Source organism: Dendrobium catenatum, unplaced genomic scaffold (assembly GCF_001605985.2).
Source record: "Dendrobium catenatum unplaced genomic scaffold, ASM160598v2 fragScaff_scaffold_1316, whole genome shotgun sequence".
NCBI classification, from domain to species: Eukaryota; Viridiplantae; Streptophyta; class Magnoliopsida; order Asparagales; family Orchidaceae; genus Dendrobium; species Dendrobium catenatum.
Genome location: NW_021319778.1, coordinates 569,256 through 587,362, shown reverse-complemented (window position 1 = coordinate 587,362; position 18,107 = coordinate 569,256). Strand labels below are relative to the sequence as shown.

Below are 18,107 nucleotides of genomic sequence, written 5' to 3'. Positions count from 1 at the left end.
TCAATTAATATAATTTTTTTTGGAACATTTAGGCCATTTAAGACAAAATCATACACACAACGCATATACATAGACTCGAATCCTGAACCTCTTAGTTGGAAGCCTAAGCTCTCAACCAACAGGATAAGGAGAGTTGTATAATTAATATAATTAAATCACACAATTTACAAAAATCCGAGAGGGGCGAGCGCGAGCGGCTCGGACGTCGGGAAACTGCTATCCTCAGCTTTAACACAAACGGGTCGACCCGTGCCCTTACCACCACGTGTCCTCAAACCATGCTCTGCCCGTAGGATGGATAATATTTCTCTCCTCCAGGCCTCTATATGTAGAGACCTCCTATATGTATACTCCTCACGTTCTGTTGATCCTCTGATAGCCATAAACTCTTATCCTTTGGGAGAGATGGATCACGCTGCAGACGCTCATCGGACGGACCTGATGACGATTACCAGATTCGTGCTTAACGAGCAGTCTAAGCACCCGGATAGCAAGGGCGACTTTTCCATTCTTCTCAACAATATCGTTCTCGGCTGCAAGTTTGTTTGTTCCGCCGTCAACAAGGTCGGATAGCTGTTTTCCTCGCGCTTTGCCCTCTATTATGAATTTGTATCCTACCGTTATTCGAGTGCTAAATCAACTATTGCCCCTCATCTGTCAAAAATTGTTTTTGTTTTCTAGTTGATATTGTTGTTTCTTATATTTAGCTTGTGTGATTGGCCTATTCGGCTAAATGGTTCTGCTTTTTTATTAAAATAACTAGAGATCATAGCAAGTTCGACGTCCAATATGAATTACTCGATTTAGTCGTTTGATGTTCAAACATTAATAATCTCCTTTTTCTTTGAGGTTTTTATTAAGTTCGAGGTTTAATGATTTTTAACAAAAATGCACGCATTTTATAATTTCTGATTGATTTCAATCCCTCGTTCTATTTTAGGCACTCTCCCAATTTGACCAATGATTTGATTAACTGACTTTGCTGTTTCCATGAAGGAAAGGAGCTTTCCAATTTGAAAAATAAAATGACTAATTACCAGTAAAAAACGAATGATTACTTAGGGGTCTTACTATTTTAAATTTTGTCACACATGCTCAACTTAATAAACCCAACTAAATTGCTAATTAAATCATAAGGGTTTTGGATTTCTTTGTTGATTTTGTATATTCACATATGGCTTTATAAGTATTCAGTAAATAACCTGACACCTTATAGCAGGAACTTGCTCACAGGTTGTGTTGAATCCAAATTTGTCTTTTGGATGATACCCGACTTTACTAGCTGATTAACTTAGTGAGTTTTAAACCTGTTAGTGAGAATGGAGAGTAAAGTGGATAGAGAGGAGGTAAGTAAGCTTGTAGAATCTCCACTATCTTAATAAAAAAATAGAGTCAAAGATCCAAAGTCTCTAATCAAAAGTGAGAAAGAGTTTAGAAAAAGGTCCTAGACTGCTCCTTGTCACCTTCTATTTATAAGATTTGTAGGGCTACAACAACAGATACATTGAGAAAAATAAAAGAATGCTACACGCTAATCTAAGTTATGTGTCCTCTCTTGATTAGCTAAAAAAGGGTGGACTCAATGGCTGGGTGAGATCTCTCGTTGGGCTAGTTTGAGAGGGTTGAGTAGACGTAGGGTGAGTTTGTGGGCGATTTTGAGAGGAGATGGATTTGAAGTTGGTGAATCATCTTGCTGGATCAGCATCTGTCGTAGGAGGTTCGGGGTCACCTTGTCATGAAAGGTGAACATAAATTCTTGCGAGGATAAAGAGTCTTTGAGCCTAAAAGTTGCAGCTTTGTGGAATGTGAAGTCTCTGGGGTTGGCACTTCCTTGTAGTCGAGTATAGTGAGTTGTGAGGATTTTCTTGGTTGCCATCATTTGGGTGAGCTTCTTGGTGTGGATAGGCAAGCGACTCCTGTCATTCTCATTGGGTAAGTTCATCTGCTGGTCAAGGAAGATCCTTTGAGGGATTTGCTCTCAAGAGGGGAAACCCTTATCACGACCAGATCGTTATATGTCAAAACACCAGAGAAGGCAATCATAGATTCACTCAGCCCTTTGATAAATGAGTGACAAAAAAGGCGAGAGAATGAATATTAAATTCGGCTACCTAATATAAAAATTGAGAAATAAATGCGAATTTATTATAGTCTCGAGGACCAAGTTGATATTGCATTGATGACGTTAACATGGCATCACACTGTACCGAGGCTTCTTTATAAATTTGAAGCTGGTGTTGAGGGAAGTTTATTTTCTTGCTCATTGTAATCAGTGAACCTGTGAGTACTTTGAGATATAAACCTTATCATTGCGGCTCAATACCATAGCCAAGCATCTAGGTTGACCACGTTTCACCAAGGAGAATTGACCTTTACCGAACACCAAGTAGATGGTTGCAGACTTTTTGACAACCTCTTCAAGTAAGGAAGTTGACAAGGAGGAGGCTTGACAAAGAATTATTTAAGAGCCAAATTGACTTGTAGATATAGTCAAGGCAGAGAATCATTAATGCACAAAGTTCTTTTCCCTAAATATGGTTCAATTTTTGATGAAGAGGCTTCGGTAAAAACAGGTTCTGCTGCTTGGAAATTAATTTATAATGGAGGGGAATTTCTTAAACCTATTGTCAAATGGAGAATTGTCAATGGAAAATTAGTTGATGTCTTCAAAGATACTTGGTTAATGGATAAAAGAATTCAAAGATGGCCAACCTTTGTGCAGTCGATGGAGAGCATGAATTCATTGGTGGATATGTTCATTTGCAAAGGTTGCTGGGATGTCAGGAAGCTTAAAAGATACTTTGGTTAAGAACTTGTAAATCTTATTACAAGTATACAAATTTCATCTGATTGTTCATAATACCAATTGGAATTCATTCTTAGGAATTCTAGTAAGTCAATTTCGGCTTTGGCATCTGATGCTTAGGAACACTATAACAATTATTTTACTGGTCGGACCTGGTTTAAAAAATCAAAGCTCATTCCTAGAGTGGAAACATTTTGATGGAGAGTACTCAACAAAGCAATTCCAATAAACCAATTTTTATGTTATAGAAGATTACAAGGGAATGACGATGCCCAAGGAGATGTGATGGTGTTGAAGATATTGAGCACATTATTACTAAATGCAGGAAGCTAAAGGACGTTCAACAATTAAACAATTGGGGATTCAGTATTCCTTATTTCACTTCTTTTGATATATGCTGTAAATGGTTGGATAATCAAAATCATTGGCTGGTTAACCTATTTTGTAACACGGTATACTTATTGTTGAAAGCTAGGAATGAGTTTGTTCATGGTGGATTAGTGACGAGCCCATTAGTGATTGCAACCAATGCTGCGAGTTTTGCTGCTGTTTCAAATTCTTTTAATTGTTTTAAATCAGGTATCTGGGATGTTAATCAACCTGTCAGATTGTTGGATAATCATTGGCATCCCCTCCACCCTATTGGTTCAAAGTTAATGTAGATGCTTCCCTATTAAGGCCCTACAAGGCTGGGATTGGTGGTATGACTACAAGAGGAGATTCTTGTTGGCATTTGGTAATGATTGTGTTCATTCGGGCATAACTAGGTTGGAGCTTTTAGCTATTCAATCTATCAAGGATGTGGCTAAAGATTGGATGTTGCTTACAAGGGACTAATCATCGAAGGAGATAGCAAAAACATTATCAGATTCATTCAGACAACCGTTAGGAAAGCCAGTCAGGATTTGGGAGATATCTCTTTTATTAAAGATTTTAATTATGTTATTTTTAATTGTGTAAATAGGGAAGACAAGTTAGCTAATCTTTGTGCTAACTAAGCTATTTTTAGTTCTTTTATTTAGGAAGATAGTCATGAATAAGGTTCCTCCTTTTATTAAATTGTTGAAGGAGGAATCAGATGCTATTAGGTTGTAGTCTATTTTTCTTTCTTTAGTTATTAATGAAGCTATTTGCTTTTCTCTAAAAAAAGGAGGCTCGACAGCTGGCTGAGCCAGTTGAACTCCGTGCCTCCTTACAAAGAAAGCTAAAAAAAAAGTTAAAATAAAAGCTGGGGAGGCAACCATTGTTGCGGGGGAGCAGATTGCTACAATTGTCAGTGAGTCGCCTATTGTTGTTGTCCCTGTTGTCTTAGTAGGGGTAATCACAATGGAAGATGAAGATGATGAAGCTTTTCTAACTTGGGTGAAGAGGCGAGCAACCTTTCGGGCAATGTTTAAAATTGCGTAATCAGGTATTGAGGTGTTTTTCGTTCGTGAGGCGAGGCGTAAGCCTCAAGGCGTTTTTGAGGCGTAAGCCTCAAAATCAAAATATTGCGTAAATATAAAATGATAAATTATGTATATACTAATGAGTAAATAATATATAAAACATAAAAATGCATAAAATATGAAGTGAAATCAAAATATCTCAATAATAAGACAACATGAAATATAGTTCAACTCAAACTCCATCCTTTATGAGAAGAATATATTAGTGCAATATATTAAACCCCTAAACATAACAATTACTACTTAAAATAATGAATACAACAATATACCGGTCTGCCGGGGATCCAAGGGGGCGCTGCCCCTTGGTGGGGTTCGACCTGCTTGTTTTTAAAGTTCGTAAGTTGTTTATATGGAAAGATACTGAGCGGTACCGAGCATGTACCGAGCATATACCTGCTCGGTACCACTCAGTATCGAGCATATACCTAGTGGTACTGAGTATGTACCACTCAGTACCGAGCATATACCTGCTCGGTACTGAGCGATATTGGCTCGGTACCGAGCATGTACCTCGTGGTACCGAGCATGTATCTAGTTTAACTTTTTTTTTTTTTTTATAAATTTTTAGAGGCGAACGCCTCTCAAACATGAGGTGAGAGGCGCGCCTCAGTAAACTTGAGGCATACGCCTCAAATCTTGAACTCATTGCATAGACTTTGAGGCTTAAAGGGGCGAAATTGCGATGAGGCGCGCCTCTTATTGCGTAATTTTAAACCATGCTTTCGGGGACCAGCATTGGAGGCTGTTAGGGAGATAACTCCACCAGTGGCCATTTCGCGGGAATCACTTCATATGGAAGATAAGTCTAAAAATGACAAGTTTGGTCATTTAAAGATTGTGATGCCAGGAAAGGAAGTACCTGCTATGAGGGAGCCAGTAGCATGTGTGTCATCGAGTGAGCTATTGCAGTGTTTGCCAAATGGATAAGAGATGAAAGCTCTGGTGTTGTGGACAAACTTCAAGTATTGCAGGAGAAATGCATCATGGGATAAACTTTTTTATGTTCCCATGCAACTCCTAGACTAAACTTCTGATGAAACATCTAGTTGTTGATTTTGGCGCCGACTTTGGAGGAGCCCCAAGATGTGGGACATTTGGCTAAGCCTCTAGCTGTTTTATCATGGTCGGTGGAGTATAAGAGGTTGACGTGAAAAAAGATGTAGTTGGTGATGCAGCTTTGGCGATGACAGAGGTGCAAAATGTGGCATTATCAGTTGAGCAGATGGAAAGCGAGTTTGTTGGGATGCACGTAGATGCTCGTGATGTCATTCTCCTTTGGACAAAATGCTGACTTCTTTTCTCTCCTAAGATCAATCTCTTTGGAGGAGGTTGTTGGGAGGCTGGCAACTAAAGAAAATGATGAACCTCAAAGTGTTGGCGAGCCTAATACTCGTCAAGGAGAACTACTAGGAAGAATTTTGAAAATTATCTAAGCTTTTTTTCGCGACAGGTGAATGAGAGAGCGATCGTGGGACGAGTGCTAATGAATGATATGAGGGCGAGTGTTGGTAGCGAATATGATTAGGCCTTATTGCCAATGTTTGGTGTTGATCACTCAAATAGGTTGCCATGGTGATTTATTATAGAATAAAATGTCTTGGCAAATTATTACTAGACTTCTTGAATCACTAAGAATTGCGTTGATTTGCTTTAGCTTCTACAAATTAGCTTTAATGCTAATAAGAGCTAGATCGTTGCTTTTTTTGTGAAGTTGTTTTAGGCGGGCCTTGCTTTACACTGGACTCTTGATCTTCACGGGGGTATCCACTCACAATTGCCAATTATGGAGGAATTGCATGCTACTCATTGCAGATCTTATCGCAAAAGGGAGTTGACACGTACTTATCATCGCCTTTAGTACCAGAGCATTATAGGGGGCGTCATATTGAACGGCTATGCTGTATCCAATAATTGTTTGTGAAGTGTGCAACTTACATGTATAATTTAATAAATGATATAAGACGGGATAGCAAAGTAAGGGTAAAACATTGCGAGTGGATAGATATTGAACCCTGTTACCAAATACTTGGTTGGGAGAGTAAATGCATAACTACCAATTTGCTTTGTAATGTCGGCATAATTATTGCCTCTTTCACTCAAAGTGACTACATGGTTCCTGCCTGGTCAATTATTGTGTTTTAATGTATCCTTAATGACTACACGATCTGTGAGGGCTTGATTATTGTCCCCTTTTTACTATAGCATTGGGGTAGGCATATGTACAACATTAATGAAGGTTGAACTAAACGCTCATTTTAGTTCTTCAATAAATATGGTGGCGGTTGCTTGAGATGGACTCAAACTTCCTATTCTCATGACTCCAAGTAATAGTGGAGAGAGAGAGAGAATATATTTGCATTTAACACTTATTTGATGGCTGCCTCAATTGTTGCATATAGTACATCTGCTATAAATAGGAGAGGTTGACCCATTGGGCGAGACTCTTGCTTGAACTTTCTGCTCGCTCTACTTTCCCGGCCACTTGCGACTTCAGCGTATTTCATGGCCGCTCTCTGGAAATATGCAAGCAAGTTTGGTGGGTAGGAAGACATGCCGAGATCATGGCTAATTGATGAGTACGTCGAATTTGTCTTCAAGATGTATTATTACTTGCACAGTAACTTTACAATGATGTCGGTGACTTGTAGTTAGCTAATCAATACATTCTTCGAGGATAAGCTCGTCATCCTTCTTAATAACTTCGAGTTGTGGCTACGATTCCCTCCTTGGGTCGAGCTTGAAGAAGTATTTTATTATTATAGAGCGTCCCCACACAGGTACATCCAAACTTAATAATGACGGTGGTATCCTTTGCATTATACCTATGCGAGCACGACCTTATGTGGTCGCTCTGCTTATTCTAAAATGTCTTCACAGTGAAGGCGTTCCAGGATGGTTGTGTGCAAATCCCATCGATTATGATGAAGACAGTCAGCTTGGAAAATAAGGTGCGAGACTAGAAGGTAAAGTTCATTGTCATTCAGAGCATAGTTCCCTGGATGGTGCTGGCTTGCTCAGCTGTGTTCACTAAGAAAAGGCGATAGTGCTTGCTATGACTACGGAGGAGAGCACACTTGCAATCCCCAAGGCCGAATTACTAGTCATCCTTTGTTGCAACTTGATTTTTATAACTTTGTTTTTATATCATGTATGTTTTTTATGATTCCAAAATATTATTGTATTGATTACTGTTTCTCCTAATATATATTGAAAATATTACTTTTGTTATTTTTATGTACTAATGTTTCAAGAAAATCATACTCGAGACAGTTGAAGACTTCAAGTCAGATTAGATTAAGGTTTATTGTTTTTTTGAAATATGTATTTTTATACTTTCTTAAGTTTATGAGAGTATGATTGTAATTGGGTAACCATGCACACACACACGGGGAGTAAAAATTTATAAATTTTTCAAAACTAATCGTACTATACAAATTTAGATCGTACGGGATGCTTTGATCTAAGGGTTCCTCCAAAAAGCAGTTAATCGAACCAGGTAGGAAAATTTTCTAAGTCTTGTTCGTATTATATGAAGTTACCTTCGTACAGACGACTTCTAGAGTATGAAATAGATACGTACAAGTTCATCCCTTTACTCCTAATTTTTTTTTGAACTGTTCATACTCTAGAAGTCATCTGTACAATGTTTCGTTTGGTATGAAAATGGATGCAAACATTTCTTACTCTAGAAGTCATCTGTACGATCCTAGGATGTACAGTACGAACTGTTTAAAAAATTTACCAGTTCATATGGACAAAAAGATAAGTAACCATTTCGTACTCTGAACGTCGTCTGTACGATATGGATTTTGTACATTATGTTATCCAGTGTTTGAAATTGGTTCGTACTAAATCATAACAGGCGAAACTGTTCAATTTTGAACTGATCGTACTGTACAACGACAGTTCGTACACAGGTAAATCAGAGTACGAAATCAGTTCGTACTTGATCGTACGAGCAAATTTTGAAGTGTTCGTACATACGATTGTCGATCATACTGTACGATCATGGACAGTCAAATTGAAAATTTTAATTTTTTGGACGATTTTTCGTGCCTTTTATTTATATAGTCCTAAAAACGGACTGTGGTTGTATGCTTCTTCATTTTTTCTTTAAGAGCAAGTGTGAGAATGCTTTGGGAGAGTGTTTAAGAGTGTGGAGAGAGATCTTACAAGTGGAATTTGTGGAGGGTTTAGAAGGTTGCCCAATGGTGAGGATCTCTTTATAAGTCTTCTCAAATCTCTTCTTTGCTTCTTTGAAATTGCTTGAGAAAAGATCTTTGGAGAAGATTCAGTTCTTTGCCGACACCAAAAGTGTGTGAAAGGATGATGGTTCTCTACAGACATCAGGAGGGTGTGAAAGGACGACAGTTCTCTGCCAACACTTGGAGAGTGTGAAAGGATGATAGTTCTCTATCGACACGTGGAGAGTATGAAAGGACGATGGTACTCTACCGCACCGAGGATTGGTGGAATAGAGGTGTTTTGTAAAGGCTTCTCCTCCTTGCTGTTGGAGCAAAAGGAGAGTCACTTTGGTACTACTGCAATACCTGAAGAGGGAGTCTTCAGGGAGTGGACATAGGTCTAGTTGGACCGAACCACTATAAATTTCTGTGTTTTTATTTTTTCACAATTTTATTTTTCTGCATATTTTAATTTTTGTGGTTGAAAAGTTTTTTAGTTTGATAAAAATTTAAATTGTACAAAAAGGATAAAATTGTTTTCTACAAAATTTTTAAGAGGTTTTTTAAATTACCAATTCACCCCCCTCTCTTGATTAGCATTAGGACAATTGCGTTAGATCTAACAACCTATACGGACTTTCATCCTCCACTATGCCACGTACCATAAAGTATATTAAAGTTTTTATGGTTAGTCTCTTGATTTTTTGAGATATTTTGTTTAACGTTGAATTCACATTAACATAGTCATTTTCTTATTCCGTAGAGAAAATAATGGGTTGTGATTTTTCGCATGACCTGACGACTTTGGGGATTGTCTTCGAGTCCGCGGTAAAATCCACTGAAAGGAAGCGAGCAGCGTCCTATGAAGGGCGTGCAGAGCTTGCGTGAGGAGATGCACCTCCTTCTAAGAAGGCAAAGATGGACTCCGAGGAGGCGAGTTCATAACTGCCTTTGGTTAAGAAGCCGCAGGCACGTATAGAGTAATGAGATCCACTGATGAAGGGCATCACAATAGTTTAGGCTGCCACAAAAGCGAAAAACGCATAAAGAGTTTGCGTTACCATTGTGGCTAGCAAGGGTAGAGGCCTGCCAAGCCATTCGAATCCTCTGAGAAGTCAAGTGACTCATTACAACAAGGTGAGTCAAGCTCGTCTGAGGGTGATGAGGAGGATGAGGGGTTGCCTGGCAGTGCTGTGACTAGGGGCAATTTTTCTTTGAAGAAGTCTTGAACTTGCTTATGCGAAAACTTAGTCCTCAGAATGTCAGCTAATCTGCGATGAACTTGTTGGGTCATGCATGGTAGAGTATGTTCTTACTTTCTCACTAGCAGACCCATTATGTGGGGCAAGCCGAGTCTCTGGATAGAATCTATAAAGAGGCTAAGAGATGCTTAGAGGAAGAGCGAGTATTGAAGGTCGACTATGCTAAAAAGTGGCACTCACCTTTACTTCCTTCTTACTTTTAAATTCGTTCTATTACATATTTGCATGGTTATAAGGGGCACTTGCCCTTCAATAAGGTAAAATAGGGGCATCTCCCCCCGGGAACTTTTAAGATAGAGCGAGTTAGTAGTATATATTGGTAAATATAGTGTAAATAGAAGGAACTAAAATAGTATGAATCGAGGAACCGAAAATAAAGTTGTATGTGTACTCGTTCGTGGGGAATGAGAACAGTTAAAATAAAATTAGGGGTGTTTGTCCAATAGTTAAATAAGAAATTGCCATGTTTTTGACTCAGCGAAGTAAACTGTATGAAGTAATTTCATATGTACCTTGGTTCAGGGCTTGAGCGAATTTCAATGCTTGATTGGTATCCTAGTAAATGCGTCATCATGTGTGAGTTCTTTTTGGATACGTTATCTTCATATTCACCACATACATGATTCAAAATAGATAGTTTAAATATTGGGCCGACCAAGTGTACTTAAACACACCAATTATTATATGCATGCTACATAGGTTATTATTTAGGTCACCTGATGAGTGATGAAGAGGCTTACGATATTTTGTGCGAGTGAGTCTTTTTCTCGTTGATTTGATGTAGTGTAGATTTTGAGGTAGCCTAGTTGGCTATGACTCTAAAGAGAGTGATCTTGTCGCTTTATGCGAAGTTGCCTTTGGTGGGCTCACCTTACATCACACTCTTGGTCTTCATGAGGTATCCACCAAGACTCATTGGCTATAGGAGACTCATGCTCTACTCATTTATTAATCATGTTGCAAAAGGAGTCTTCCTATAGGGTTGATTGCTTGGGTATTGGCCATCTACAAAGGACTTGCATGCTACTCATTATGATTCTTGTCGCAATGGAGGAAGTCAGCTTGTAGTGGCTAAGCAGTTTTGTAATGAAGTTTGACGACAAGTTTATTTTGTGGAGGTACCTATGGAAGTGCGAATAAGTGCCTTTATAAAATTTGGTTTGATAGTTATTATTTTTATAAAAAAATTTCTTTTTCTTTTTTTATTCTTTTTGTTGAAGCGGCCTAGCTTATTAAGATAATTTTTTAGATTGAAATGTTACTCACCTTAGGTACTTAGTAGAGAATAAGAAGCAGATCTCACCCAAGCGGCGACTTACCATTGCTTTGGGGCTTTTAGTCCCTCTGTAGTTTTTCAATGCCTGGGGGCTGCGACTCTCTTATAGGGAGTAGTTCAGCTCGAACTTCAGCTTGAGCTTGGGTGGGAACTTGGAGCTTGCCCAAGACGAGAGTGGCCTGCTCATTTGTCCTTGTCGTCTCGATTTTCTCGAGTATTAGGGCGACTCTCCTACATGGGTGAGCCCTTCTTCTATTTAGGCCTCAAGGTACATGAGTTTCCCAAGTTTTATTATTAAGGATTTCTTTTTAAGTATATTTGTTTTTTTTTTGGAAAGGACCAGCTTACATATGAGAATGAAAGTAAAATAAAGGAATCTTTTATTGCTTGTTTGAAAAAGAATACAAGTAATGTCATATAAGGGTGTGGACAAATTTAAAATCAATATCACACAAGATTTTCTTTAAATTATATTTAGGTTTCTTTAGACAAATTTGCATAGATTGACATTATACCATCTCGAAGTGGTATATGCAAGTAGCACGAGGAAGTTCCTCTTCCCTTGGTGCTAGTGTCCTTGCTATGCTGAAGAGCCTTGGTTGCACGGGTGTCCTATGTTGCTCAGGGTGCTAGAGAATAGCGATAACACAATGAGTTTGGTTTTCTGTTCTCATATCCTTGGGACAAATTCTTTCCTGCTCTCTTCCTTGGCGAGGATCTTTCCTTCGGGCAACTTCTTGATGGCGAGTGGCCAAGGAAGATTTACCTACCATATTATACTCATCATTTACATGATTGTTATCCAACTTCATTAGTTAGGCTAGTGTTCTCGGATGCCGTAGATCAAGTGCATATTTAAAATGATCTTCTTGTAGTCTCTTAGTCAAGGCCTTGTGTACTTGTAGTCTCTAAATCCTTCACGTCCATCATCTCCTTTTAGAACCTCATGATGAAGCTCCCTAGTGACTCGCCAAGCTCTTGCCTCTTCTTTAGCAAAGCCTGCGAGTTCTTTTGGTGTTTTTGGGTGCTAGCGAATTTCATGAAGAACAATTGCTTGAATTTAGGAGAGGAGGTGATCATCACCAGGCGCAGGCGAATGAACTATCTTAGCACCGACTCCTTAAGTGCCATGAAGAAGAGGCAACACTTGAGGGCATCGTCTATATCTAGTAACAAGGCCATAGATCCACAGGTTTTCACATGATCTGTGGGATCTGTCTTGCCTCGATACAACGCCAAGTGAGGCACATTGAATTTAGGAAACATTCTTGATTTGGCGATTGCCTTAGAGATGATAGTGGTCTTGGTCGGTGGGCTTTCTTCTTTATCACTCGCCTTGGTGCGAATGCGAGTATAATCAGGGATTGGCATGGGGGAAAGCGCTTTCTCTGAACGTCTTGGGTGAGCTGTCGAGTCAAAGGATCCCTCAGGCAAGCTATTAGCTCATGCTTGTCCTTGGAGACAATTCAATACACCCTGAATCGTCTTTGTTAGTTTTCCATTTCTTGCAGGTTATGACAAATGTTGAATTTGGCATTCTCCATGTTTACTGTGAGCTTATGTTGAGGTCGCTCATTAAATTGAGTTTGTGTTCTTATCATTGGTATTGATCCATGCTTATCGCACCTAGGAGGATATTGAATCTGAATTTGTTAGTTGGATGATACATGACTTCTCCAGTAGGCCAATTTAGTGAGCTGAGAACCTTTTAGTGATAATGGAGAGCAGAGAAGTAGAGAGGAAGAAAGAAAGTTATTAGAATCTCCCTATCTCAATCTAAGATTGTAGAGAAAAGGCCAGAGATCCAAAATCTCTAGCCAAATGTGAGAAAGTGATTAAAAAAAGGTCCTTTATTGTTCCTCATCACCTTTTATTTATAGTTTTGAGAGCTACAAAAAAGACTACTTAGAGAAAAATATAAATACAAGCTATATTGAATACCCATATAACCTACATATTAATCTTAGACATATGTCGCCTCCTATAATGGATACCTTTACAATGATCTGACGAGCTCGAGAGGGGTTTGTAAGCGTAGAGTGAGTCTGTGGGTGAGTCCAAGAGGAGATAAATATGTGGCGGATGAATTGTATTACTAGATCAATCACTATCGTAATTGGCTTGAGGTTGCCTTCTCATGAAAGGCGAGTAAAATTATTCAGGGATAAGAAGTCTTTGAGCATGATAGTAGTAGCTGAATGAAATGTGGTCGATTGGGTAAGCTCTTCCCTGTAGTAGAGTGGTGAGCTAGAGTGGAGGATCTTATTAAGATGAGTAGTATTGCGGCAAATTGTGAGGAACTTGGTCACTCAGCATGGGGTGTGCTCCTTGGCGAAGGTGGGTTAGTGATGCCCATCCTTGTCCTTGGGTAAGTTTCTCTACTAGTTTCGGGTGGGACTTTAGAGGGATATACTCCTAAGAGGTGATACCATTATCACAATCAGGTTGTTACTTATCAGATACATGAGAAGGTGATCATGGATACACAGGTAGAATTTGCCTAGATGATATGGATGATCGCCAGCCTGAAACTCATAGGAATACTCGCCTAGGCCTACTAAGGAACTCACCCAACACAAGGTGGACCAAGACCCCCATGTCAACTACTCATCACCCACCACATGCTAAGTAGCCACATGCACCAGTTACTTCCTCCAGAGCAAGCATCCTTCATCCAAACTTAGTTACAGGATAATGCCTTTTCAAGGAGCCCTCAACTTGCCCTATCATGATCGCCCAATCTCCAAACCTGCCTTATTCACAACCATAAATCACTCGCTTTCTTATTTAAGCGATCCAGGACTCAGGTTAGGGCCCTAGCACTTCTAGAGCATTCAAGCATGTTCTCCTCAGGAATTGCTTGTAGGCTTCCTCACGCCTACCGATACTACCAAACTCGCCCAAACAATGAAGCTGATATAGTGCACACTTGGTACCACCATGCTCACTTTGATACAAATTGAGAGAATTATACAACCCTCGCCTCCTCAGCCAATTAGGAGGCAAAACGTGTCTAGGCTAGTGTGTATTATTTTATGGGGGGTCTATGTAGCATTGTAATTTTTACTTTTCTCTATATTGCCTTTGTTGTAGTCCTTATAGTCTTGTTAATAAGGGGTTATGAGGAACAATTTAGGGCACTTTTAATTGATAATATAATGGATACTCTGCTAGTTTTTTTATCATTCCACAGATTGTTTTCTTTTCTCTTAGGCCTACTAGTAAGGTCTGATGTCTTCCTTGGACATATTTGGATTCAACAGATTTATTGAACAATACATTGATGCTTAGATATGGGTTTTCAAAAATGCTATTTTTTCTAGGAAAATGCTTGTCTTGCCATCTTCAACAATCACTAATAGTGGTGGGTGACCTTTTGCGAGGATAGGTTGATGGAAATGACTATATATGTTTAATTTAAGGCATGAGAATATAATTTGGAGTTTATGGTTAAAGGTTTGGTGTTTAAAGGGGTCTCGTGTGAGGAATGTCGAGACTAGTTTGGCTTGGGTTAGTTTGGGTTTATTTGGAATATCACTTTAGAGAATTGGTTTTAAGTGGTGTAAAATGCTAAAATTTATAGTGAATGACTAGCTTAAGGATGTTAACTTGTAATCAAAAGTAGATGATAAGATTTTGTTTAGGTTAAGAGGGTATCAAAGTGTAGGGATCAATACTTGGTTTTTATTTTTGTTTGTCAAGAAGTTGAAGGTAGGGATTGGGTTGGATGTAAGGTTTTTGTTTGTTTGTTTGTTTGTCTTGGCAGATGCTTATGAAGTGGAGAAAGAGATATTCAGAGTTTAGAGTGGGGGATAGAGATGATTAACACATGCACTTGAATCCACGAAGCACAAAGAAAATGAGAAGATGTTTTCTTCATCAAATATCTTATTCAAAGTTAAAATATTAAAATTCATATCAGTTCTCTTGTATCGGCTTTACAAGAGTTTCAAACTCCCCTCATTTCAAACAAAGAGGAAGGAAAGTTTTCGAGGAAAAAGTATAGAATCCGACTACTTAATGAAGAAGGAATTTGAATAAAAAGTGATTATATATTTTTTCATTTCAACAAAGTCTCTGTATGTTGAAGTCCAAGCTTTATCCCATGATGGAAATAAATTTTCAACATTTATAAGTTGAAGTTACATTAAGATTTTTCATGATTGGGCACTTGCAAGGGTCCTTGATTGTACTCTTTCTCTTTGTTCTTGCAATTGGACCGTAGCTGATTTAGTCATTTAAATGAGCCCATCCATTCAACTTTCGAATTGTAATCCAATATTCTCAAGTATTTACATATTTCCCTTTTATGATTATTTTTGAGAATGAGCTCATATTCTGCATCAATCACACTCCTTAGCTATGTATAATTTTCTGCATTTTTTCTTAACAGGCAGGCCTAGCAAAACTCATAGGACTTGCTGGGGATACAAATGTGCAGGTAAGTTTTAGGTTGAATAGGTGCTTAATTAACAAGTACTATTCTAATAAACAATTTACTTTCAAATAGAGATTTCTTTATTTTTGATTCACATAACTAATTCTTGCTTGACTTTTGAAGCTTAGGGTGAAGAACAGAAGAAATTAGATGTTCTTTCAAATGAAGTTTTTGTTAAGGCTTTGATAAGTAGTGGGCGTACGGTAAGTCTGTAATCTTTGTAATTAGTTTTGTACCATTTTATTTACATATCTATCTTTTTTTTTTCATGCTAGTCTTGTATAATTTCCGGCAGTGCATTCTTGTTTCAGAAGAAGATGAGGAGGCAACATTTGTTAGTCCACCATTGCGTGGAAAGTATACACTAATCTCATTGCTTGATTATTTTTAGTTTACATAATAAAAAATATACAACTACAATTTTTTTTTGTGATAATGCAGATATTGTGTGGTTTTTGATCCACTGGATGGTTCCTCTAACATAGATTGTGGTGTTTCAATCGGAACAGTATGTTGCTCTTCATTTATATTTTTGTAAATGAAGTCAAAATCCTTATCCGTTGTCCAAAATTTCATTCTTTGGTAAAACTTCGCATAACTATTCTTGGATGGAAATATTGATATGCTCTACAATTTATCTTAGATCTATAAATTCTATCTTTAGTCATGTCTTTTTGTTTGTTTCTAGATTTTTGGGATCTACCTAGTGAATGACTTAGAGGCAACAATAGATGATGCTTTGCAACCAGGGAAAAACATGCTAGCAGCTGGTTATTGCATGTATGGAAGTTCTTGCATGGTAAACTTATTACTCTTGCTTGGTGTACGTCTTTCCCATAACAATAGAAACCTTGAAATTCAGTGAAAATTACATAACAGAGCAGTAAGCACGTTTCTTATTATTTTTTACAATGTATATTTTCCTATCCTTGTGTTCATCTAATTCTATTTTATTCAGTTGTGATTTTACAGATAATTCTATTTTATTAAGTTGCAATTTTACTAAACCTTGAAATCTCACCTACAGCTTGTGCTAAGTACTGGGAATGGTGTAAATGGTTTCACCCTAGATCCATCTCTAGGGGAGTTTATACTGACCCATCCAGATATTAAGGTAAGGTTGTTCACATGAATAAATCATTTGTCCATCTAACAAGCTGAATATTTGTTGGCTCTGTACTACCCTTGTTAATTCAACTTAAACAAAATAAGCAAAAACCTCAGTGTAATGTAAACTTTGGATTTGGAATAAGAATCTTTACAGCATTATTTTATATTCGGTATAGTGCATGCTCATTTTCTGAAGTTCATGCACCTCTCCGTTAACTACCTATTGCTAGTCTTGGAATACATAATTGTTTATTAAATTTTTTAAGTAAGATAACATCTTGAAGCCTTGATGCATGAAACATTATCCACGCATCTTTTTTTAACTGAGAGGTGACTTTTGTTTTTATTCTGCAGATACCAAAGACAGGAAAAATATATTCAGTAAATGAAGGAAATGCCAAAAACTGGGATGGACCAACGGCAAAGTTTGTGAACATAAGCTAAATGATCTTGCTTATTAGACGTTTATACTGCTTTCTTATTAGATACTGGCTGATAGGTACATAGAAAATTGCAAGTTCCCTAAGGATGGTTCATCACCGAAATCTCTTCGTTATGTTGGAAGGTGATTGCATTTGTTGACATTTAATTTTTACAATTTTGAAAAGTACTTTTTTACATTATTTAAATGTTATGTTTATGGAATTCTTCCTTTGTGTCACGATCCGGCCTAGTGAGCTCGCAAAAGGGCGAGGCAGGAACGAAAGTCGGACAGTATGAATTAAAACATTTACATAACTTTATTAACATGTCTCCAAACATAAAGAAAACATGCTCAACATAATGAAAGAGCCGCTAAAGAACTCAAAGTAAAATTTTTTCGTTTCATTCATCAATCAAAATCAACATATACATGAAGATTCATTTCAAAATGAAGGTGTTCAAAACAAAACTAACCATCAAAATTATCATATACATCCATCTATAACAAAACAACAAAAACTCAAAAAGGAACCTGCCGCCCGTCGTCTCCCTACGACGGTAAGTATGCGGTGGTTGGTCCGCCATTAATGATTTGCAGGATCTCCTGAAAATTTCCCACAACATGGGTGAGCCATAACTCAATAGGTAAATGCTTTTCGATTAAATTTCAAAAAATAAGGTAAAAAGGTAACATGTATGCCAATGCTTCTAGTGTAGGAACAATAAACATGTCATAATATTTAGCTAGCATGCCTCTAAGTCATCAATTAAGTCTCTTTCCTTGGATAAGCTTGCAATCAATTTTCTTATACATTGCATGATTTATTTTCATGATTCATGTGATGCTTCTTATATATATATATAATATAATATAATACATAATTTATAATCACTCGTCTTGGAAGTATATTTGTACTGATCAGGTACACATTAATTGGCCATTCCTTTACCATTTGGTTCAAAAGACCCCATTTATCATTTGGCTCAAAAGAGCCCCATTATCATTGCTCAAAAGAGCTCCTTTACCATTGATACTTCCGCGTCAACATGAACATGCATATATTCTTTACTTAGTTATAAAAAGAACTTTAGCATCTCCTTAATGTAGATAGTCTATTGTTCCATAAGGTGCTACATGATTACATAGTTTCATGAGAAAA

At 37.8% G+C, this 18,107-nt stretch overlaps 1 protein-coding gene across 1 annotated transcript in view; it reads left to right on the top strand.

Annotated features, from left to right (window-relative positions):
- Window positions 1-339: 339 nt before the first annotated feature.
- Window positions 340-18,107, top strand: part of LOC110101208 (fructose-1,6-bisphosphatase, cytosolic) — a 75,520-nt gene continuing 57,752 nt past the window's right edge. Inside the window, exons 1-9 of the mRNA XM_020829007.2 lie at window positions 340-564; window positions 15,370-15,417; window positions 15,543-15,617; window positions 15,710-15,771; window positions 15,856-15,922; window positions 16,103-16,213; window positions 16,442-16,528; window positions 16,879-16,949; window positions 17,024-17,089. Of these exons, the coding sequence (XP_020684666.1) occupies window positions 406-564; window positions 15,370-15,417; window positions 15,543-15,617; window positions 15,710-15,771; window positions 15,856-15,922; window positions 16,103-16,213; window positions 16,442-16,528; window positions 16,879-16,949; window positions 17,024-17,089 (746 nt within the window). The 5' untranslated portion in view covers window positions 340-405. The remainder of the gene's footprint in view (window positions 565-15,369; window positions 15,418-15,542; window positions 15,618-15,709; window positions 15,772-15,855; window positions 15,923-16,102; window positions 16,214-16,441; window positions 16,529-16,878; window positions 16,950-17,023; window positions 17,090-18,107) is intronic.